The 24,968-nt window shown below is 43.8% G+C and overlaps 1 protein-coding gene across 1 annotated transcript in view; it reads right to left on the bottom strand.

The window, feature by feature from the left end:
* The window catches only part of LOC122921352 (scavenger receptor cysteine-rich type 1 protein M130-like), a 132,946-nt gene extending 109,544 nt beyond the window's left edge, over positions 1 to 23,402 (bottom strand). Inside the window, exons 1-3 of the mRNA XM_044271329.1 lie at positions 23,133 to 23,402; positions 22,743 to 23,057; positions 137 to 445 (exon numbers count right to left, since the gene is read on the bottom strand). Of these exons, the coding sequence (XP_044127264.1) occupies positions 137 to 445; positions 22,743 to 23,057; positions 23,133 to 23,346 (838 nt within the window). The 5' untranslated portion in view covers positions 23,347 to 23,402. The remainder of the gene's footprint in view (positions 1 to 136; positions 446 to 22,742; positions 23,058 to 23,132) is intronic.
* Positions 23,403 to 24,968: the final 1,566 nt, after the last annotated feature.

The raw sequence follows: 24,968 nt of genomic DNA, 5'->3' as shown, positions 1-24,968 counted from the left end.
AAGACTGAAGTATTTTGAAAGATACTACTTTGACTAAAAACTTGATTAAAGTATTATTTTCTGATTCTATATTTCCTTTAAACAATATTAAACAACATGATTACCATCCCACCATAACATTACATGTATTACTTACCTTTGCACTGGATAGAGGGAGGACTTGGTTTGGTGCAGTTTCTTTCTACCCCAGGTTCTCTTAAACAGTTGAACAGTCTAGACTCATTACCAACACAATGGATTTGTTCTGTCCATATAGGTCCAGGTCTTCTTGTATAGGTGACTAATGATGGCACTGCTTCTCCACATCCAAGTTCTTTACAAAGTACATTGGCCGCTCTAAGGTCCTGGTCAATCTCACAAACCGATCCCCAAGTATCACTATGGAGGGCTTCTAAATGTCCAGAGCAAGAAGTAGGACCATCCGCTAGTCTGTATTCTCTGTGACCTGATGATAAGAAATCATTGAAGACATTACTGTACAGACTTCTTTACATATTACACATGATGAATATGAACCCAATGAACACTTGTCCCTTCCCCCACTCAGTGTCATTATATAACATGAAGGTGGCGGCCCGCCACTGAAAGATGTAGCTAGCATTTTATGTCTGTTGTTAATAAATAATTTTATAGATAGAGCCAGTGTGCATTTGTTTTTCTTTTTCTGCTCCATGTTGAGCAAACTTGTTCCTAAATATAAAACATGACACATCAGTCATACATAGTGCGGCAGTGATAGATGTGATCTAGTATCAAGATTAGTGTTTATCGAGCACCATAGTGCTCGGGTGCTCGAGTAGAACACTTTGGGATGCTCAGGTGCTCTACTGAGCCCCCTATCACAATGGAAGTCAATGGGAGAACCCAAGCATTAAACCAGGAAAAAGGTCAGAAATTTATGGAAACACCACTGAAATGGTTCGGGAACAGCATGGGGAGGATGTCTGGATGCATCTTGGACTCCCAGGTCGCCTCTGGAAATAATGTTGTCCGAGTAGTACGACACTTTTACAGACTGACAATAATATGCACAAAACCGAAGATAAAATAGATTTTAGAGGAAAAATTGTTAGGAAACATTCTTTCCAGTATATTGTATATAAAGCTTAAGTGCTGCCAAAAATTACAAGGAAGAGGCACTCCGATACAACCTGTATATCACACAAAGGAGGGCCTCATTCACATTGTGGTACAATTGTTCAGGTAGTAGGACACCTACACTCATAAAGCCTATGCACTAAGTGAAAGGGCTGCTAAAAATTACAAGGAACCGGCACTCCAATACACCCTTTATTACACATAAAGGAGGGCATCATACACACCCTTGAAAACTTATTATTGATGGCCTGCTGGTGACCCTCAAAAACATTAACGGTGAAGGCCTACTGCTGATCTAACCATCTAAAAAATTAGGGGTAATGGTCTGCTGCTGAGTTGACCCTCTAAAACATTAAGGGCAAGGGCCTGATGCTGATCTGACCATCTAAAAGATTTGGGGTGAGGGTCTGCTGCTGAGATAACAATCTAAAACATTAGGGGCGAGGGACTGCTGCTGATCTGACCCTCTAAAAAATTAGGGGCTTGTGTCTGCTGCTGATCTGACCCTCTAAAAAATTAGGGGCTTGTGTCTGCTGCTGATCTGACCATCTAAAACATTAGTGGTGAGGGTCTGATACTGATCTGACCATCTAAAACATTAGGAGTGAGGGTCTGCTGCTGAGCTGACCCTCTAAAACATTAGTAGCGAGGGCAGCCTAATAAGCATGTTGATATGATGGAGGAGGATGAGAAAAGGAAGATTGAACCATATACCCTTTTTGTGGTGGAAGGGGTGCAAGTTAAAACAGTGTGTTCAATACACCCATAAAAGCCACATTTAAAGTGCCTTTATGTTCAGCTACTTTCCTCTCGTGGAGTAAAAAAGTCAGGGGCAATCCAGGCCTTGTTCACTTTGAGAAGAGTCAACCTGTCAGCATTTTCAGTTGACAGTCGGATGCGTTTATCAGTTATTATGCCCCCAGCAGCACTAAATACCCGCTCTGACAAAATGCTGGCAGCAGGGCAGGCCAGCACCTCCAAGGCGTAGAGCGCCAGTTCATGCCACGTGTCCAGCTTGGACACCCAATAGTTGTAAGGCACTGAGGGATCATTGAGGACGCTGACACTGTCTGCTACGTACACCTTCACCATCTTCCAAAACTTTTCTCTTCTTGTGACACTAGGCCGCTCATCAGGGTGAGGTTGCTGGCGGGATGTCATGAAACTGTCCAGGCCTTGGAGAGTGTTGCCCTGCCTGTGTTGGAACTCCTGTGTGTTCCCCTCGTCTCCACCCCTCGGTTGCCCAAGGTACTACGTACTCAGAGTTGTCAGCTGGAAATTTTTTGAGCAATTTTTCCACAAGAACCTTCTGGTATTGCACCATTTGGATAGTCCTCCTACACCACAGGAATGAGAGATGAGAAGTTCTCTTTGTAGCGGGGGTCGAGAAGGGTGAGCAACCAGTAATCGGTGTTGGCCAAAATTTGTATAACGCGAGTGCCATGGGAAAGGCAGCATAACAAAGTCAGCCATGTGTGCCAGAGTCCCAAATGACAAGACTTCGCTGTCTTCATCAGGAGGATGACTCTCAATCTCCTCATCCTCTTCCTCCTCTTTAGCCCATCCACACTGAACAGATGGAATAAACCTGCTGTGGGTACTACCCTCTGTAGCGGAGGCAACTGTCTCTTGCTCCTTGTTCTTCTTCTCCTCCTCCTCCTCCTCATCATCCAATTTGCGCTGAGAAGACGAACTGAGGGTGGTCTGGCTTTCACCCTGTATAATTTCCTCCCCCATTTCTACCTCTTCCACATGCAAAGCGCCGGCCTTAATTGTGAGCAGCGAGCGTTTGAGTAGACACAGTAGTGGGATGGTGACGCTGATAATAGCGTTATTGCAGCTTACAATCTTTGTTGATTCCTCAAAGTTTCTTAAAACCTTACAGAGGTCAGACATCCATGCCCACTCCTCGCTTGTGAAGAGTGGAAGCTGACTGGAAAGGCGACAACCATGTTACAGCCGGTTTTCCACTACTGCCCTCTGCTGCTCACAAAGCCTGGCCAACATGTGGAACGTGGAGTTCCAGTGCATTCTCACATCGCACAACAGTCGGTGAGCTGGCAATTGCAAGCACTGCTGCAGCGCTGCCAGACCGGTGGCAGCTTTAGATGACTTTAAGAAATGGGCACACATGCAGCTCACCTTCACCAGTAGATTAGGCAAATTGGGGTAGGATTTGAGAAACCACTGAACCACCAAGTTGAACATGTGGGCTAGGCATGGTATGTGTGTGAGCTTGCCAAGCTCCAAAGCCGCCACCAAGTCACGGCCATTATCAGACACAACCTTGCCTGGCTGTAGGTTGAGTGGCGAGAGCCAAAGCTCAGTCTGGTCCATTATACCCTGCCACATCTACATCTCCAGTTTAAATCCTGAGGACAGTCAGGCCAACTGTCAGGAAATACATTGGAATAGAAGTTTCAGGATTCAGAAAAGCACCTTTTTATTCAAGGATTATAATCAGGCCGGAGTTGTTACCAGTGTAAGACTTTCATTATTACCAGCCTAGTCTGAGCAGAAGTTTTCTTATGTATTACAAGAGCCTGTACTTCATTGAGGATTTGCATTTCCCTTTCCCCATATGCATGGGAGATTGTGCTTAATGTCGGATTGTATCAAGAGACTGTTTAATGCCTATGAATGTATTGTAATCAAGGGTCATCATCAGTAAAGAGCCATTTGAAGTTTCACCCTGCTTGCCTCAGACTCAATTCCTCTATTAACACTCTAGTAAATGGTTGTACCTCCATACAAAAGGTACTGGCGTCACAATTACAAGGGACCTTGCCACTGACACATTAATACAGACCACCAAGGGCACCTCAAACCAACATCTGGCCAGTGTCCCTTACACCAGAGCGTGCCCTAGAGAATCCTTGTGCCATTCTCCTTTTCACTTATGCGAGCCTGCCCAGGGACGACCTAACCATGAGTAACCAGATTTGTATTTACCTCGGCCCACCTATTGCTCACACCGTGACCTCACACATAATTCCCCTGCAAGGTCTGGCATACCTCACCTTTTCAAGCGGGCTTGGCAAGAGGCCCAAATCAAGAAATGGCGATGAAAAGAGCTCCTCGGAATATCCGAGTGTGGGATCACTTGTTTGGCAAGACTCTCCACGGTGGGAGGAAGGAGGATCAGGGTGAGGATTCTGCTGACCAGACTTTTGGCTACTGAGACTGGATTTTGTGGAAGACAGGGTTGTGCTTCACCGACTGGAAGCACAACCGACCACCTGGTCGCACTGGTCTGACTTCGAGAGTGGTGTCCTGTGCCACCCTACAAACTGGGACATGAAGCTAGGTATCGTAAAGGAGTGTGTTTCTTGTGCTCTGGGGGCAGGCACAGTTTCACCGCGCCCAGGGCCATGGCCTCTGTGTGCACCATCAGCAGCACGGCCGCTTCCTGTCACGGCCTCTGTGTTGTACGCTGTGATACCTTTGCCATATATGCTGGTTGCCAGGGGCAATGCGTGGTTGTCTGCATGTGTGTTCTTTGCTCCCCTTCTCCTGGTTCCTCCTCTGTCTGATGCTGGAAGGGTTAACTCTCTGGCTGGGTGTTGTCACTTGGGTTTTATTACCTGTGGCTCCCTGGCTGGAGTCAGTGGTACTCCAGCCGTCGTTGGTGCTGGAGCTCTGCTCCAGTCCAGGGTGTTCTGTCTGCCCAGTCCTTGAGGGCAACCTAGTGGGACATACTGTCACGGTGGGGAGTGGGGGAAACCCCCCACCGTACAATTCTAGGTATAAAGGGGAAGCAGCTAGGCCAGGATCCTGGGATCAGGTCACCTCCTAAAGCGTCCCTAATCCTCACCCTAACTCCTCACCGTATGAGAGGACCTGGATGGTAGGACGGCTCATACCCAGGATACCTTTGGCCCTGAGTCGCCCTGATAATCCCTTTCATAGGAGCAGGGGAGAGACGACCTGTACTTCAAGACAAGGAAGAACAGGAGTCTCAAATGGCCTAGTTGCAAGGAAAAGTAGGAGACTGAATGCAGTAACTAAATCTGCCAGAAGTTCCATAACTGGAACCCGTGCATAAGTACAGGAGCCCATACACCAAACAGGACACTGTGCCAACAATACCCACACACAGTAATCAAAAATGTAAAAATCAGCGGCTCACCCCAATACTGAATGGACAGGGTGCACACCTCTCGGTCCACCCAGACCGCACAGGAAAAGAGTATATGGTAAAAGAATGAGGGGCACTCCGTATAAGGGAACAGGAGACAGTGGTTCACAATAAAAATTTATTATACTACCACATATATTCACTGTATATAAAAACAATAAAATGAATGATATAGCAAATTAGATCAGGATCCTTATCAATAATAAAATGTCCAGAAAGTCCATAGGACAACACACATCCGGTGTTAAATCGCCACAGATGGTATGGGCAGACTATCGTATCAAGGAATCTTTTTCAAATATATCACTTGAGGATATCAAGCTTCCACAAAGTCCCATATACAACGTCCGATTACGGACAGATCAGGTCAGGCATAAAACACAAGAGTTCTCTTTTCTGATGAGACAGCCAGAATATCTTACCCTCTGTATGTCCGCACCACCGGTATGGGGACTCGAGGTAATGGCTGGATGATGTAAACGCAGCGTCCCACGTGGTACGAGTCTGACGTGACGTCTCACGTGACTCACCAACTTGGATCGGAATAGCGTATGCCTGTAGCGTCACCGGCTCTGTGTTAGAAGCTTGCTGTATAGATGACCCCGACCGAAGCTGTCGCTCAACGGTTCACTTATAGTGTTCAGGGGAGAAGGAAGGCTCACTGTCTTGACTTGCCCAAACGCGTTTCGAGGTATACACCTCTTCCTCAGTGGTGAAGACAGTGAGCTCTGAGCAGCTTTTTATATCCTCCCAGGAAACCAGCTCAGGTGGCGCTGCTTTGATTGTAACATCCAAACCACGGTATCGGAACCTGATCAGATTCCATATTGGATCCTGCTTATTTCATAATATAAACATCAAATATCGCAACATCCTATCGTCTGTATCAAACCAGAGGATAGCAAGATGGTAACATCACATAATCAATTCAATATTTGACATGTGCAATATCCAATAGAAAATCACAGCTGTATAGAGGATATTTCCATGGACTAACTCATCACATTGACATAATCATATTTCATTCCAATAAAATGACATAACACTAACAAAATAATAAAATTCTGGCCTGATGGCATTATTAATGACGCTACCATATCCTTTTCAAATAAAACGCACCAAAAACGCATATGCGTCTTCAGAGCGTTTTTGATGCGTTTTTTATAAAAAATCAAATAAAACTTAAAATGATATTAAAATACCTAAACGCAATAAAATAGGCTGCGTGCAACATATATGAAGCATCATACAGTTAATTTTTTTCTCAAAGATGGAGACCTGGGGAAACTCCCCTCAAAAAGACATAATATCTATACCAGAGTATATGAAAATATATTTTTATCCCCTCTTCTGGTATAGATATTATGTCTTTTTGAGGGGAGTTTCCCCAGGTCTCCATCTTTGAGAAAAAAATTAACTGTATGATGCTTCATATATGTTGCACGCAGCCTATTTTATTGCGTTTAGGTATTTTAATATCATTTTAAGTTTTATTTGATTTTTTATAAAAAACGCATCAAAAACGCTCTGAAGACGCATATGCGTTTTTGGTGCGTTTTATTTGAAAAGGATATGGTAGCGTCATTAATAATGCCATCAGGCCAGAATTTTATTATTTTGTTTAGTGTTATGTCATTTTATTGGAATGAAATATGATTATGTCAATGTGATGAGTTAGTCCATGGAAATATCCTCTATACAGCTGTGATTTTCTATTGGATATTGCACATGTCAAATATTGAATTGATTATGTGATGTTACCATCTTGCTATCCTCTGGTTTGATACAGACGATAGGATGTTGCGATATTTGATGTTTATATTATGAAATAAGCAGGATCCAATATGGAATCTGATCAGGTTCCGATACCGTGGTTTGGATGTTACAATCAAAGCAGCGCCACCTGAGCTGGTTTCCTGGGAGGATATAAAAAGCTGCTCAGAGCTCACTGTCTTCACCACTGAGGAAGAGGTGTATACCTCGAAACGCGTTTGGGCAAGTCAAGACAGTGAGCCTTCCTTCTCCCCTGAACACTATAAGTGAACCGTTGAGCGACAGCTTCGGTCGGGGTCATCTATACAGCAAGCTTCTAACACAGAGCCGGTGACGCTACAGGCATACGCTATTCCGATCCAAGTTGGTGAGTCACGTGAGACGTCACGTCAGACTCGTACCACGTGGGACGCTGCGTTTACATCATCCAGCCATTACCTCGAGTCCCCATACCGGTGGTGCGGACATACAGAGGGTAAGATATTCTGGCTGTCTCATCAGAAAAGAGAACTCTTGTGTTTTATGCCTGACCTGATCTGTCCGTAATCGGACGTTGTATATGGGACTTTGTGGAAGCTTGATATCCTCAAGTGATATATTTGAAAAAGATTCCTTGATACGATAGTCTGCCCATACCATCTGTGGCGATTTAACACCGGATGTGTGTTGTCCTATGGACTTTCTGGACATTTTATTATTGATAAGGATCCTGATCTAATTTGCTATATCATTCATTTTATTGTTTTTATATACAGTGAATATATGTGGTAGTATAATAAATTTTTATTGTGAACCACTGTCTCCTGTTCCCTTATACGGAGTGCCCCTCATTCTTTTACCAAATACCCACACACAGGTATACCCATGCTGGTCAGATGTAATTTGTTCTGCCGCTCGTTCCGTGCACCTAGCTCTGGAGCAGCATACGGGTTTCACATTTTTGTCTAGATGTCCGGTGTTTTATGTTCCACAGGTCTGTTCACCCCAAAAAAAAAAAAAAATTATAATTTTTCCACAGGTAACCCCGCCGCAAGCACTTGAATGTCATCACCGTTAATTTCATGACGTACATGTCCGCCGGTCGCACATGATGTTGCAATGTCCAGGTGTACTGTTCATATGTTCACTACTTTATCCCCTTCTGCTAAATTCTGTGGTGTAAGTGCATTTGGTAGATGGTACTGTCAAGGTCATTGCTGTCTTTCATCCCAAAACAGATGTCTCAGGGGTTTAGACGGTCATACTATCAAACTCTCACAAATCTTTGCGCAGTCACAGTAACCACGAACAATCATCCGTCAGGACCGGTAGGAGGAACAAAAAAAAAAAAAAAAAAACGCCTGGCCAATGGCAGAAGGTGCCAGGCGAGGACTGGCATTCACGGTAGGATCAGACGTGGTTCCACGGCCCGTGACTTATATCGCTCCGGGGTCAAGGGGGTTGGGCACTTATGGTCGAATGATGGTGGTTAGGATTGTTACCTTTAAAGCACGTCTGTTGTCTGCATTTACATTCTTGTTCCTTGCGCCTTTCACTGCTGAGCTGCGTTCATGCGTCCGCGGTCGCATTCCTTCAGTATTCTGCTCACTTCAGATTGCATTCATACGGCTGCTTTATACCATGCTCTTCGTGCTCATACTCAGAGTTGTGCCCATACCATGTTTTAGGCACCACTCACATCCACTGCTGCATTTACCCACTTGTTCTTACATCATGCGTTATACCCTGCTTCCACTAAAATTGCATTTCTTTTCATTTCTAGGCCTATAAGAGTGTGTTCCTACTATGTTCACAAGTTGGTCATTCGTTTGTCACGACAAGGGTCTTCTCTTAGCGAGCTGCAATGCCTCTGGCTCTTGTTTTCTCCCATCAGTTCAATTTCACGGTTCGCGGTTGATTAATGTTTCGGTTGTGCACGTGGTTCGGATCACTACTGTCCATGCATTTTTTCCATCAGGTCTGGCTCATGTTCAACTACTTATCATCACCGTGAGGTCATCCAGTTCAGTCCCTTGGCTTCGGGGGCCCGGTGACCGTTCTTCGTGTTGTCCATTAGGGGTACTATATGGTTGTAGGCTGGTTAGTGTCTCAAGTTCATTGTCGGAGATGGTCATGGTTATGCGATTCCTATTGGTGCCGCATAAGTGTAAAAAAAAAATAATAAATAAATAAATAATCGGCCATTAGTCGCCCACGCATGGCTTCTCCGTTTTAGTTTTACACACAGAACTCCGCCATTGGTCTCCCATGCGTGGCTTCTCCGGTTTAGTACGCACATATGACTCCACCATTAGTCTCTCACGCATGGCTTCTTAGTTTCAGTTGTATACATATGACTCCGCTATTTGAGTCTCTCACGCATGGCTCCGCCATTAGAGTCTCTCACGCATGGCTTTCTCTGTTTTAGTGTTTCACATATAACTTCGCCATTAGAGTCTCTCTCGCGTTACTTCGCCGTTTTAGTTTCACACACATAACTCCGCCATTAGAGTTTCTCACGCATTACTTCGCCGTTTCAGTTACACACATGACTCCGCCATTAGTCTCACGCATGGCTACTCCATTTAGTTTTACACATATGACTTCGCCATTAGAGCCTCTCATGCATGGCTTCTCCGTTCTAGTTTTACACATTTGACTCCACTTTTAGAGTCTCTCACGCATGGCTTCTCCATTTTAGTGTTACACATATAACTCCGCCATTAGTCTCACGCATGGCATCTCCATTAGTGTCACACATATGACTTCGCCAGTAGAATCTCTCACGCATGGCTTCTCCGTTCTAGTTTTACACATATGACTCCGCCATTAGAGCCTCTCACGCATGGCTTCTCCGTTTTAGGCTACTTTCACACTAGCGTTCGAGCGGATCCGTTCTGAACAGATCCGCTCATATTAATGCAGACGGTGGCTCCGTTCAGAACTGATCCGTCTGCATTATATTGTCAAAAAATGTCTAAGTGTGAAATTAGCCTGAACGGATCCGTCCAGACTTTTACATTGAAAGTCAATGGGGGACGGATCCGCTTGAAGATTGAGCCATATTGTGTCATCTTCAAACGGATCCGTCCCCATTGACTTACATTGTAAGTCTGGACGGATCCGCACACCTCCGCACGGCCAGGCGGACACCCGAACGCTGCAAGCAGCGTTCAGGTGTCCGCCTGCTGAGCGGAGCGGAGGCTGAACGCCGCCAGACTCATGCATTCTGAGTGGATCCGCGTCCACTCAGAATGCATTGGGGCTGGACGCAAGCGTTCGGGTCCGCTTGTGAGCCCCATCAAATGGAGCTCACAAGCGGACAGCCGAACGCTAGTGTGAAAGTAGCCTTAGTGTTACACATATAACTCCGCCATTAGAGTCTCTCACGCATTACATTGCTGTGTTAGTTTTACACATATGACTCCGCCATAAGTCTCACGCATGGCTTCTCCGTTTAGTGTCACAAATATGACTTCGCCAGTAGAATCTCTCACACACGGCCCTGCCATTAGAGCCTCTCACGCATGGCTTCTCCGTTCTAGTTTTACACACATGACTCCGCCATTAGAGTCTCTCACGCATGGCTCCGCCATTAGAGCCTCTCACGCATGGCTTCTCCGTGTTAATTTTACACATATGGCTCCGCCATTAGAGTCTCTCACGCATGGCTTCTCAGTGTTAATTTTACACATATGGCTCCGCCATTAGAGTCTCTCACGTGTGGCTCCGCCATTAGAGTCTCTCACGCATGGCTTCTCCGTGTTAATTTTACACATATGGCTCCGCTATTAGAGTCTCTCACGTATCGCTTCCCCATTTAAATTTTACACACATAACTCCGCCAGTCGAGGCCGGCTGCGTGGTCCCACAACCAGTAGGTTCCCTGTCTTTTCTGTCTTCAGACCCACTCGCATGGCTCTGTCATCTGTGGCTTGCAATACAATTATCTTGTGGTGACTCGCACGCGTGGCTTGCGCCATTAGAGTCTCTCTCACGTTATTGTTTTCTGACTTTTATTTTCTAGGTTGTCGGGTCTTTATTGTTTTCCCTATAAGCAGTCATCCCAAGCCTGCCTTGGCGGACATCTTTTCCCAGGCATGCTTATTTCATCTACAGGCTTGGGCTGAGGGTTGGTGTCCAGCCAAAGTCCTGGGTATCGGTCCATCTTCCCGTAGGAGGTACAGTAATAAGGCAGAAGTCATTATCCAAGAATACGGCAAATCTTAAACATTCCCACGGAACGATCAAGTTATATTTAGCCGGGATACAATACTATTGGCATTTCCTATCCAGACAAGTCATCTTCATTCTTAGCACACCCTATTAGGGCAATCCTGTAAGGAATACTTAATGCGTCAACCGTGAGTAAGAGTTCCAGGAAACCATCCTCAGGTGAAATGGTGATATCCATGTTGATTATGTTAAGTGCAAACCCCTTTAGTTAAAGGCTTGCGCTTTGATCAAACAACCCTGTATTTATGTTTCCAGGGGTTCCTGTGACCTGGGAAATTCACGTGCCCCATCACTAGCAGTACCTCCGTGCTAAAACAACAACTAAATTACTAGGTTCCTCCATGTCCTACACTTGATCATACAAAACCACACGATCAGGCAAAACCGCTAAGTTGTAGTTCTTCCTTACGGGTAACAAGTGGTGTCCAGTGGCAGTCTTTAACGTACGGTCGGAATTCATCAAATGCGCTCCACCTATTAGCATACAACTCGGGCCCCCAAGCATTCATATATCCCTTAAGCACATACGTGTCTTATTGCCTTAATTAGATATCGATCCGTTAAGAATAACCGGCCACTCATCCAGGATAGGAGCCGCCTCAGCAGCATCAAGTACAATGTACCTGTTCATATTATTTAGTACCGGGTCATTGGAAATCGCCATGGTTCACTCGTTACATACCCTACCCTAAACGAGACATGTCTTTGGCTTTCAGAATTTGCTGTCATGATGTTATTGTGATACAGTTCCCTGTTTTCTCTACTACTGAGTCTTTTTGGCCCCATTAGGCTACCCTTTACAGCAGTTCCGCCACTACTCTACTGCATGTTTAGGTTACCGTCATTCTGATAGTCGATCTGAGCACAGGTGTAGGCAACGCGTTGCCGTATTAGTGGGAGGGGAGGCTCCCGCACATCGTATATTAAGCACTGCTGTGCCCTCCCCCCTGTCAGCTACGTTCGCATCACGTTCACGTTCTTAAAACAATGTACCGGGTCACATCATAAAGAGACTGGGGCGTTGGAAATCACTGTGTTACACTCGCTACATCCCCAACCCTAAACAAGATGTCATTAGCTTTCCAGAACTTGATGCTGTGATATGTGTCAATACAGTTCTTTGCTTCACCCTACTGTGTCTTGTATTTTTGGCCCCTTTAGGCTACCCTTTACAGCAGTTCCACCACAACTCTACTGCTATGCTAGGTTACGGTCATTCTGATAGTCGATCCGAGCACAACTTTATTTTATACAAATGTAATTACATAAAAAGTGATCAAAAAGTCATACCCACCCTAGAATGGTATCGAAGAAAAGTTCAGATTGCCAGCAAAATATGAGCCCCCATACAGCTCCATACACATAATTAGAAAAAGTTATAGGGTTAAAAAAAAATAAAAAATCCCCCACTTTTTTATTATTTTATCACTAACTGAAAACGCAAGAAAACCTATACATATAAGGAATCTCCGGATTCATACCGACCTGTAGAATGAAAGTAACTGGTCAGTTTTATCGTACATCGAACGTCGTAAATAAAAAAACTTGTAAAACTGTGTCAGAATTGCTTTTTTTTTGCAATTTCACCCCATTTGCATTTTTTTTCCGCTTCCCAGTACATCATATGCAATATTAAATGGTGGCAGGGAGTGCAAAACAAAAATGCAAAAAAAAAAAAACCTCTGGGGTAGAAAGAGTAAATCATCAGATTGCTTATGTACCTTATCCTTAAAATCCAGCAATCACATATATAGCTTGCCATCAACTCTTTACTTTGTTTCAATTTAAAGGATTAACTTGCACTGATTTACACTGTTTAATACTGTGTAACTGCATTTTATGTGTTTGTTGGAAAATATATTGCGTTTGTTTCCACTATATTTGCATGGTCCTATGGAAAGGGTTAATGAATGCTCAGAGACTTTTGGGACTTTCTAGCTAATAATTTTCCGCAGTTACCATAAGGGTTAACAAAGATTATGTTTTGTGGAGAAAAAGACAGACTTGTTTTTTACTACTAAAACCAGACAGACTGACTTGTTGGACGTCTGGTTTGCTATGTTATTATGTCTGAAGACTTGTTTTTGTCTGGAAAAAAACTGCTTTGTCATTGTATCTGTTGGGGCTGTGTTTCTCCCCTTTACCGCCTCCAATAAAAGATTCTAGTTCACCTAAAAAACGTATATAAGGATAGCAGTCAGTGCCCCTAGTGTTCTGTATTTAGGAATTAGGGTTTAGATAGAGACTCTGTCAGAATACTGGAGTGACCAGAAGAAGACTCCCCAGGTAGGTAAGTATTATTGTTGAGCAAATCAAAGTTTATGAAGTGGACTTTGATCTGAATTTCAGAAAAATTTCAAATTTGCCACGATGTTGAATTTCATTATGCTTCGTGGTAACAAATCGATTTTCGGTGAAATGGCGGTAAAAAAATAAATAAAAATCATACTTAGCTCATCCATTTGAGCGCAAAGAGGCCTCCAAGGCCATCTTGCTTGATGATCCCCTTTGAAATCTTGTGTGCAGTGAAGTATGATGTCACCATCCTGGCTGCCGTGATCTTCAAGCAATATGGCCGTGGCAGCCTCTGCACACTCAAATAGATGAGGTAAGTAGAATTTCATTTTTATTTTGAGCAACTCCTAAAATGCTTTAATTTTGATCTCAGATGCTGCGATCAGTGATGAATGCGGCATCTGAAGGTTTCAATGATGGGGAGTGGTGCAATTGCTGTTCCCTGTCATTGCACCCTCTACCTACAAGATAATACGCTTTGTGACAAAGTAATTCGTCAAGAAGCTAATTGTTTTGTAAAATTTGGCGAAGCAGACAAATCAAATTTTAAAGAACTTTGCTTATCTGTAGTAAGTATGGTATAATGAATGTATTTATTTGGCAATATGTTTCAAGGGCGAACGTCCCTCTTCCTCAGGCACTTGCTACAGAAGGGTAAAATATTAGCGGTTTTAAAAGTCACAGAATTGGTGTGCGATATCAATAGGTGGGGAGAGAATGGGGAGGGGGGAGAAGATAATGGAATGGGAGGAGAAGGGAAGAGGAAAATGAGCATGCATGTTAAAAAAATATTCCATGCGAATTGCAGGTAATATAGAAAAAGGTTCACAATATTAAACAAAAAAAAAGGTTAAAAGAGCATTAATGCAAGGTAAAAAAAATATTGTTATAAAAAGTGCAGTCGGGCAAAGTTGTTGTAAAGGTATATAAACAATAAGTTAAATGGCTGGCATATAGTTACAGAATAAGAGTTATAACATTGTAAGGCTACTTTCACACCTGCGCTTAGGTCCGGATCTGTCTGGTATCTGCACAGATGGATCCGCACCTATAATGCAAACGCATTTTTTTTGTTCATGATAATGCAAACGGATCCGTTTTGACTTACATTGAAAGTCAATGGGAGGCGGATCTGTTTTCAATTGCACCATATTGTGTCAGTAAAAACGGATCCGTCACCATTGACTTACATTGCAAGCCAGGACGAATCCGTTTGGCTCAGTTTCGTCAGACGGACATCAAAACGCTGCAAGCACCGTTTTGGTGTCCGCCTCCAGAGCAGAATGGAGGCTGAACAGAGGCAAACTGATGCATTCTGAACGGATCCTTATTCACTCAGAATGCATTGGGGCTGAACTGATCCGTTTTGGGCCGTTTGTGAGAGCCTTGAAACGGATCTCACAGGCGGACCCTGAAACAGCAGTGTGAAAGTAGCCTAAGATAGTAAGTTGCAGTAATTTGACACTAGGGCAGAAGCTTAGTATTTATATGGTCAATGGAACTACAATGAGATACTTAGTATTCTTAGGTGGTATAAAGAATATGGTGTTCCTGGATAAAATATTTTTAGATATGGATCACACTATAAGATATGCCAATATTTTTTAGAATAGCTATTATCGTGTTATTGTGCGTATTACACTGTGTGATGAATCTGGCACCAATTGGTGCATCGGGTTGCTCTTTTTGGGTACTAGACATTCACTCTATGGGCTCATGCACACAAACGTATTTGGCATCCATGTCCTACCTTTTGCAGTGCAGAGGCATGGAACCAGAAGCCCACGGAAGGGCTTTCCAGTGTTTCCGTGGCCTCCGGGTCCATGCCTCCACTCTGCAAAAGATAGGACATGTACTATCTTTTACCATAGGTTGTGGATCATGTACCCATTGACATCACAGCTGGAACCCGTGTATTGTAGATCCGCTGTTTGTGGTCGGCAACACGAGCACGGAGGTCATACGTTCGACTGAATGGGATATAAGGATGATCAACATTTGTTGCCTACCAGAAGCAAGGAAGAAATGTGCCCTATTGCATCTAGTATTGTTGAGCAAAGCGAAGCATTTGCAGCAGAATTTGGTCCGAAGTTTAGGAAAACTTTGATTTGCAACTAATCCAAATTTACTTCCGCTTCGTGGTAACAAATCTTTTTTTTTTCTAAAATGGCATCTACATGTGTTACAAAGTGAAAGTAAGACACCCGGGAACATGATATGACCCATAATGCTATGTATTTAGCCAATCAGCAGTAGTGTTGAGCGCGAATATTTGAATTATTATAATATTTATCGTGAATTTCGGAACTTCGAGAATTTGCAAATATTTTGAATATAGTGCTATATAATCGTTTTTCGAATATTCGTAATTAGATTTTTACTTGAAAAATCGGCAATTTAATGATAGCAAAATATGCGAATATTATGCGATCAATACAGGCGTGGGTCAAAAAGGAATGTATAGCACTATATGTATTTGATATAGTGCTATATATTTGTTTTTTAGAATATTTGTAATTTTTTTCCCCATCTGAAGTCATGATTCCTCCCTGCTTAAATTGCTTGACAAGCAGTGATGAGCAGCAGGGGCAATATTCAAATTTGTGATATTTCACAAATATTTGGGCGAATACTCGCCATATATTTGCGAAGTCGAGAATTGCGCATTACAAACATTTGCATAAAGTAATTCGTCCACTGGCTCCTGGTATTGCCCATACGGCACAGGTAGGTTTAGCGTTAGGTCCCAAGCTACTTGAGAAACCTTGGCGCAGTGCTCAGGCTCAGACATGTCCTCCAAGCAGGATATGGTGGCTAATCTCTCAATTTTACACCAGTATGAGGGTTAGTAAGACCGCAGAGTGCACCTGTCTTTGTTATATTATCTTTACTGTTCATCACATCCAAACATTTACTATCCTGTGTAGGATGTCCATTGTGGTACTTGTGGTTCGCTAAAAGCATCCTCCATTGTATGCATTTTTGCTGGGGATTGCCATTAGCAGAGGACCACAACTGCAGAGGACCACAACTGCCCCCCTGTATAGATGCACCACTGCATATGGGGTTGAGCACTTCCTGCTTTTTAATACCACGCCAATCTGTAGTTTGTATATTAACTGTATGAGACCTTGAATATTGCTAGATGAGTTGTCATTTTTTTGGAACCATTTTGGTGTATATATGGTGTTAAATAACGTAAATTTTTTATTTTTATGGTTGAAGGGAAAAAAAATGAAGATTAACATATTTTGTGTGATTTAATGTTACGGTGTTAACTGTGTGTTATAACAAATACAACTTTATTCTGTGGCTCAGTACAACTATGATGGTAAATGTATATTGTTTTTATTACATAATAATCTGATTTGTGGTCATGGCTACGGCCAAGAGATATCCGAAGAACCCTAGGAAGAGAAACAACGGAAGCAACCTAACCCAGCTAGGCGTGTCTTAGCTGACCTGACTAAATGGCTTGTTGTGTGCCCTAAGCCATGATCGTGGGTAGGCCTATAAGTGGGCAAAAAAACCAAGCCAAGTAGGGTAGAAAAGGAATTTGAATGGCATGTGCAAACTAATCCCCAAGCCAACTGCAAGGCGTCCGGGATCTAGAGCGAAAATTCGGGGTATATGAGGCAAGACCAGTAGGATACCTACAACCCATATTGTGGATGACAAGGCCAGAGACATGATGCTCAATATTGCAGATACTGCCCCAAAGCAGAATGGAGGACCGGGAATACGTTGTGAAATGGATCATAAAACCAACTGAAACTTGTATAGTTTGGTTCTAGTGCGAGTACTGGCAATGCCCTAGCTTCAGGAGATCGTGGGGCCGAAACCTGCCTGCCTAGACTATGCAGGAATGAGGGCCAAAAAGAACCATGTAGATTGGAAGAGAATCCTTGAATAGTTCCCCAGACAACAGCTATCCGCGCATTGTTCTACTGTGCGCCCCTGAGAATTGTTTTTACGCTTGAGACGTGAAGACCGACCTACTATCCGAATCTTCTACCATGAGGAAATGCTGGACCTTGTCCAAAATCCGATTCAACGTGGTTGTAGGGAGTCGGAGGTTAGTGCGGCAAGAAGCTATGAAGCCATAATATACAAAATTCTGTCTATGCCCTCCCATGAGTGAGGGAATGCAATGCAATGAAGCTACTGGCAAAAATGAATTCCTGGTCGTGGTAAAAAGGCAAAGACTTTGCGCGGGGACCCAGTTGACAAGATATGATCGCCTACGATCAGAGACTGAAATGCTAGAGGGAATTGCCCTACTTGTTCTTCCTCTGGCAGAACCTGAACGAAAGCATGAACAAATAAAGAAAGACAAAATATCTGCGTAAGACATGACAATGATGCTGTAGGGTGAACCGGACCAGTTTGCGGTCAAAACATAAAGTGAGCGATCAACATGGATTATTAGGAAATGATGGAAGCAGGTATAAATGCGATACATAGGGGCCAAATCAGCCTAGATGCACAGATGGACAACCAACCAGGCAATCAGCCCAGCAGGACTAAAAACAGTCGTCGGGCCCCCGAAGCCATGGGGCCGAAGCAGTCATCGGGCCCCCAAAGCCATGGGGCCGAAGCAGTCGTCGGGCCCCCAAAGCCATGGGGCCGAAGCAGTCGTCGGGCCCCCAAAGCCATGGGGCCGAAGCAGTCGTCGGGCCCCCAAAGCCATGGGGCCGAAGCAGTCGTCGGGCCCCCAAAGCCATGGGGCCGAAGCAGTCGTCGGGCCACCAAAGCCATGGGGCCGAAGCAGTTGTCGGGCCACCGAAGCCATGGGGCCGAAGCAGTCGTCGGGCCACCGAAGCCATGGGGCCGAAGCAGTCGTCGGGCCACCGAAGCCATGGGGCCGAAGCAGTCGTCGGGCCACCGAAGCCATGGGGCAGAGTTTTTATATATTTTTTGAATTATAACTATAAAAAGTGACCTGAATAAGGTGCAGGTGAAATTAAACCATGAGCCTGACCGATGTGGCAGGCGATACCCAAGATAAACTACGTGGCCTGAATAACATGCAAGGCAAAATATAGTTAGGAACGAGACCTGAACGACGTGGAAGGTGACCCCAATATGAGTTCAACTGCATGACCTGAAAAGACGAAGGGAAACGTGACAGAAAAATGGAGATTGTAACGGACATTAACTAAAATTAATAACATAAGGTGGCAAGCAGGTAAAGATATAAGTCATTCAAAAGCATAGCTGCACAGGTAGACAGACCACCATTGGTCGGACCCCTGGAGCCATGGGGCCGAAGCAACCACCAGGGGCCCTATGGGGCCGGGCAGCCGCCGGGTTGCGAACCTTAGAATTAAGGGCGGCTGGGGAAAAGATTGGGGCTTAACCCGAGGGGTTTAGTAAGCAACCGGGACTCGATAACCTAGAAAGACAAAGACATGGGGTAAAGCTTCTTAATGAAATGAGGCTGAAATGAACCGCAAGTACTAATCTGTAAAATATAAATGAACAAAAGAAAACTTCTGAAAGGTGTGCCATGGAAAATAGTATCAGATGGCCGTATGACCTACCAATGTCGATGACAATTGTGAAATCCTCTAAGCCAAGAGCCGCCCCAGCGAGCCTCTTATGGCGGGAGCCCCTTATGGCGGGACAAGTATCAGATGACCGTGCAAACTACGAATGACAATGTCGTGAGGTCCTATAAGTGAAGAGCCACTCGTGCGAGCCTCTTATGATTTTTTTTTTTAGGCCGGATCAATCATAGGGCCCCCGAAGCCAAAAGGGATGACGTTGCGGTGACGATAAGTAATTAATTAAAATGTAAGCCGGACCTGATGGTATATGAAGCGACTTGAATGATTGGATTGGCTAGAAGGTGGCCTAAGGAACATGACTGGCTACAGGCGTTAAAAATATAGACATTAGTAATCCGAAGCACGTGCATACATAAAACATTAACCAACGCAAACCATAAACGTAAGCATGAAATGCCTGGGGCTATGCAAGTTCGCTAAGAGAAGTCTCTTATCGTGACAAACAAACAAACAGCTTGTGAAAACTTAGCAGGACACTTACTGGCCTACTGACCGCTGAGGAGCTGTTTGGTGAACTGGGGCAGGAGACCAATCTGAGTGAATACGAACCAGAAGTAAAAGGAGACCAGTCTGAGTGTTTACGAACCAGGATTAAACAAAAAATAGGTCTATGGAATGTAACAGACCACCGAGGAAGAGAAAACAAGCCTGAAAAGAACGCAGTTATGTTTGTCAGGAGAGAGGTACCAGAGCGGTGGGTTCAGACTGCCCCAGTGAGATTGAGCAAAACCATGATGTAGCAATAAACAGGAGAATGCAGCTTTGAGTGGGAGCAGAGTACAACACATGATGTAACAACAAATGGGTGAATGCAGCTTTGGATGTGAGTGGTACCTAAAAAACATGGTATAGGCGCAGCTCTGAGCATGGGTAGCGCATGAAAAGCACAGTATAAAGCAGACGTATAAATGCAAACTGAAAGTGAGCAGAGTATTGATGTAATGCGAAAGCAGACATGTGGACACAGCTCTAGTAGTGAAAGGAGTATAGGACAAGATGTGAAAAGCAGACAAGCGGACGCAGCTTTGGATGTGAACGGAATATTAACTTGTTGTGACAGCAGACATGGAAAGCGGCTTTGGTGAGTTGGTATACGACCTGGTGTAGCAGTAGAAGTGTGAACACAACTTTGGGTATAAGCAGAGCATGAAATTTGGTATAAACGCAGCTCTGGTTGTGAGTGGAGCAAGGTGGGAACACCAGGGTGGTGCGTCCAGAGCATGAAAACGGAGTAACAGTAGCAGCTATGGTTGTAAGCCAAGTATACAACATGTAATAACAGGCATGTAATACGGATCCGGCTGTCGGCTGGGGACGGAATGAGATGTAACAGCCAGCTTGAATGTGAGACCAATCTGAGTGAATACGAACCAAGAGTAGAAAAGTGCAGGACAGTAAGGACATGCGGAAGCATAGGACATGAAATAAAAGCCGAAAGTGTAAATGCCGCTCAGGATAACAGCAAAGTGTGAGATTGTGAATAAGCTCTGCCTGTATATTTATGTTTATATTGTATTGTAGCTGTAATTTGGCATTCCGGGCACTAGAGGCCACTGTTTTGCAGCACAGTCAGCAAGCTTCTGGGAGAACCAGGAAGTGATGATCTGACATGGTGGAAGGATTGTGCTGTGAGGGACTGAATCCGATTCATCTTGGCTTGCAGATGTCCGGCAGTGAATGGACACTCAAAGGAAGGAGAGTATCTGCTGTCCCCTGTCTGGATCCAGCTCTTTGAAAGAGAGGTTGTCCCAGGAAGACCAGTTCCCGTGTATAGACAGAAAACCTTAGCATCAAGCAAGTCCGCACGGTTGCTGAGAGCTTGGTGGCCATCCCGGGTAAGCGGCATCCTAGGGCCCAGAACGGACGCAGGTCAGTACACCTGATTACCAATTGTACTTTACTGTTTGGCGCCTAAAGTAACAGAGACTAGCCTAGGCCTTGTATTAGCTAGTTAGATAGGGTTATAGCTTTGTTAGGCCTCACTGTACTGGACTGCAGCGCAGTAATTGATTTGCAGGCTCTGCTGCATCTGCCACCGGTTAGGTGTGTCCTCTATAGCGACACAGTACGACTTGTAGGCTCTGCTGTGTACGCCAACGGGCTAGGCCTGTCCCTCGGACAGGGACGGTGACTGTGGGCCTGGGGTATTACTTACACTGTTTGTACTTGTGTTAATACTGTTTCTAAAGTAAAGTTTATATTCTTGCATATAAAGCTGGTGTCAGTGTCGCTTACCTTGTCTGTGACTTTGCTGTATCCTGGGGAGCCCACCCCAGTACACAACTTACAAAAGTGAAATACATGAAGTCTAAAGATGGTGGTAGAGGGGGGGGGGAGACACATGGCAAGGAACAGCTACAGCAAGAGGCCTGAACAATAAACGCTGCGTCTGATCTCCAAACATGACGTCACGTGCAGCCCAGGTAACTCTTTCTTTACAGCAAACCAGCTGAAGTAACTTTTCATACGAGACGAACGAAGCAAATTAAAACTTGTAAGATTTATAGGAACTAACTCCTATTACCAACAAACAAAATTGAAAAGAAAATGGAAGTATTTAGCCCCAATGAGCAAACCTGAGGTAGCAGATTCTGAGGCAAAGCCTCCCGTTCGCTAGCGAAGTCGGTTCCGACCGGCCAGGAGAGACGGCCCCGGCCCAACCTACTTACGTAGTATGGAGCGTGCATGCTACGGTAGCAGAGAGCAAAGAAAGACTCCTACCACCTAGTCTGCTAATGACACCCAGCGGCAGCTGTGCACCTGAAAACACACCTGAGTGAGGCTGTGGCTCGTATATCAAGAGCCTCTGCCCCTCCCACAAATGCAGGCTGACTAATCAGCCTTACCAACTTGTGTTGCCGCATTCCAAGATCTCAACATTTTTATTTTTTTGACAACATGAGGGCAAATACAGTGTATTAGATTTCTCTCTGGTGATAATGATTATTGCTATTACTGCATCATGTATCAGGTATTGCTAGAGAAGCAATCCACAAATTGTGTGATAAAGATAGAATCTGGACAGGACGAGCAGTGTTAAATGGAAACTTTATTGATGCCTGTGTATGTGGTTTACCAGCGTTTGATGTTTCTGACACCGTGATCTAGACAATGGTAAATATCAGGGTCACGGCCTAAATTGGTGGTGAAGGGAGAGTCTCCCACTTCTTTCCTGGAAAAAATTTGTTGTCCTCCCCCTGTGGTTATAAGAGGATGCTTATTTTCTCCTTCCTGCAAACTGTCAGCTCCTCCACTGCCTCCTCCCCCTCCTCCTCCAGGCTGGCTGAGATCACAGCCAGCTAAAGGGTGGGTGCTTTAACCCTTCATATCTCATGCTGTCTAGCAGCTACAAATGTGAATTTGAATCACAGCAATATCTCTTTTACATCTGGAGATAAAGCCATTAGAAATTGGGTCGAAGTAAAAGCAGCTTTCAAACAAGACCAGACCCGTATCTCTAGCTTTTACAGAGCCTGAGATGCAAAGGGTTAAAGCAGCCGTCCCCTCTCACCCTGATACCTCAGCTCTGCTCGGGCTGAACTGTTAGGATCTTTACTTAAAGCTTGAGCAGAGGGGGTTAATAAGGTATGTACTGTATAAATATTTTGAAATAGACAATAATCTAAACTATGCAACAGCTGTGAAATTCTTACCTGAGCATAGTACACCGGCATCTTTATCATGACTACAGTAATGGATACCAAACCGCCGAGAAGGACATTTCCAGATGTGTGTTTCATTTCCTTCACATTCTACATCATCCAGCCAGATGTCCCCAGTTCCTCTCCCATAATAGGCTTCTCTTGTAGCTCTGACAGCAGAACCACAACCCAGCTGCTTACAAACCACATCTGCATCTGCTTCATCCCAGAAGTCATCACAGATGGTCCCCCATCTTCCATTATGATAAATCTCCACTCTTCCAGCACATCGGCCAGGACCATTAATCAATCGTAAGCGTTTACGGTCTGCATTAGAAGAAGCTCACAATTATAATATGCATAATATACATGTTTTGTAAACTATTATATACAATACTATACCTGAGCAGACGACTTCTATCTCCTCTTCCTGGCCAGTCCATGTCTTTATATCAGATGATCCACTATCAGGACAATCCATCAGTTGGGTCTCATTTCCTTGACACTTTCCACTGACATACACATGACCATTGGTTGTTGTTGGGGCTGTGATATTAAATGAATCGACTGCATCCCCACAATGTAATTCTCTGCACACAACCTGAGCCTCATCCATGCCCCATTGGTCAGTGAGAGCTCTGCTCCATGTATTATTAGTGAGGATCTCCAGTCTTCCTGTACAGTGGTCCTCTTCACCGTCAGCCTCACCGATCCGTCTTTACCTGTAATCATGTAATGCACAGCAGTTATTTTCACACATTTCAGTTTACAAATTTGATTAAATTAACTCACCCTAAAAGTTTTTTATAATGTAGTGAAGCGCTGTGGAGTTTTGCTATAGCAGCAGTGATGTAGTAGAGTTGAATTTGGCATTTGTAGCATGCTTCATTCTTACTAAGCAAAAGGATGAAATGTATTTTTATGCCTATTTTTTTTATATCAATTTATTATAGCATATTTTTACAAACTCCTGCCCACCTGACATAGCAAAACTACTACTTAAAGAGGTTGTCCAGGTTTTCCTCATTGATGACCTATCCTTAGAATACATCATCAATATCAGATTAATTGGAATAACAACAACTTTACAACATAAACAACCATTCCGGTCTCCTCCACATTTTATACATTTTCTAAAAAAATATATAATTGCTGTACAATTCTCGCATTAATGCAGTAGTCGGAAATTTGGAGAATACTCGAGTACAAACAGGACATAGATTTAAGAATTGAGTTTTTATTGAAAAAACGCATAAAAAAATTAAAAAAAATCGGTATCATAATTCATAAGAAAAAAACACATAAAAATCGCACAATAATTGGATTAAGATAGAAATTCATATCTGTTACCTTAATTTCTATGAAATAGACACCATTTCTTCAGAAGAAAGACAGATCACCTTATTGACATATTTACCTGGTACCTATGCAAATTTATATTCAATACCTTTTATTATGATGACTCTATAATGAGAAGTATATTAAGAAGAAAATATGTCTGACAAGTTTCCACAAATTCGATGGAAAGGATTTTTTTATTCAACTTATTTGAATGTATAAGCTTATTCAAATATGATTATAATAGCAAAGCAATATGAACAACGGAAAATAAACTACAGAGCATTCTATATAGCTCACATAGATACTAAGGAACAAAAAACACAGAAGTACCGAAAAAAAACGCATGAAAAACGCAAGTGAATCGCAATGAAGTGAGAATCACAATTTTCACTGGGAATTCCAGTCCATCTTTTCCAGATATTCTGGATGACACAAGTATAAAATCCGGCTGATCATGCATATCAAATGTAGCCACTGATAGAGGAGAAAGTTTAATCTCCGAAATGCGTTTGATGTAGAGCATACATTTTATCACTTTGCCATTACAGCCGGTAAAAGTATGCCAAATACTGACTAATGGAAATCGAATGAAGCGCTTCACTGAAATATCGAGAAAAAGTCAAAGTCTTGAGCGGACTTAACATACAGGAACTAATCAGCAAAGCCGACTCCTACTACCGATGCCTGTGAAGTCTGAGACACATGGGACGCCGAACACACGAAGCCCATACTCCAACCAGCAGAGACACCGAGATCGATATAGCCGAACACAAGTTGGCATTACAAACACGTCCAGTGAAATCATCCACTATATCGAATATTCAAGTAAGGAAACACCAACTTTTCCTTTGAACTTGGCTTCATGTACCTATTGAGGTAAGCGCACTTCATGTGGGA

This window comes from Bufo gargarizans, chromosome 11 (assembly GCF_014858855.1).
Source record: "Bufo gargarizans isolate SCDJY-AF-19 chromosome 11, ASM1485885v1, whole genome shotgun sequence".
In the NCBI taxonomy this organism is placed as follows: domain Eukaryota; kingdom Metazoa; phylum Chordata; class Amphibia; order Anura; family Bufonidae; genus Bufo; species Bufo gargarizans.
This window is presented reverse-complemented; position numbering and strand designations above follow the sequence as displayed.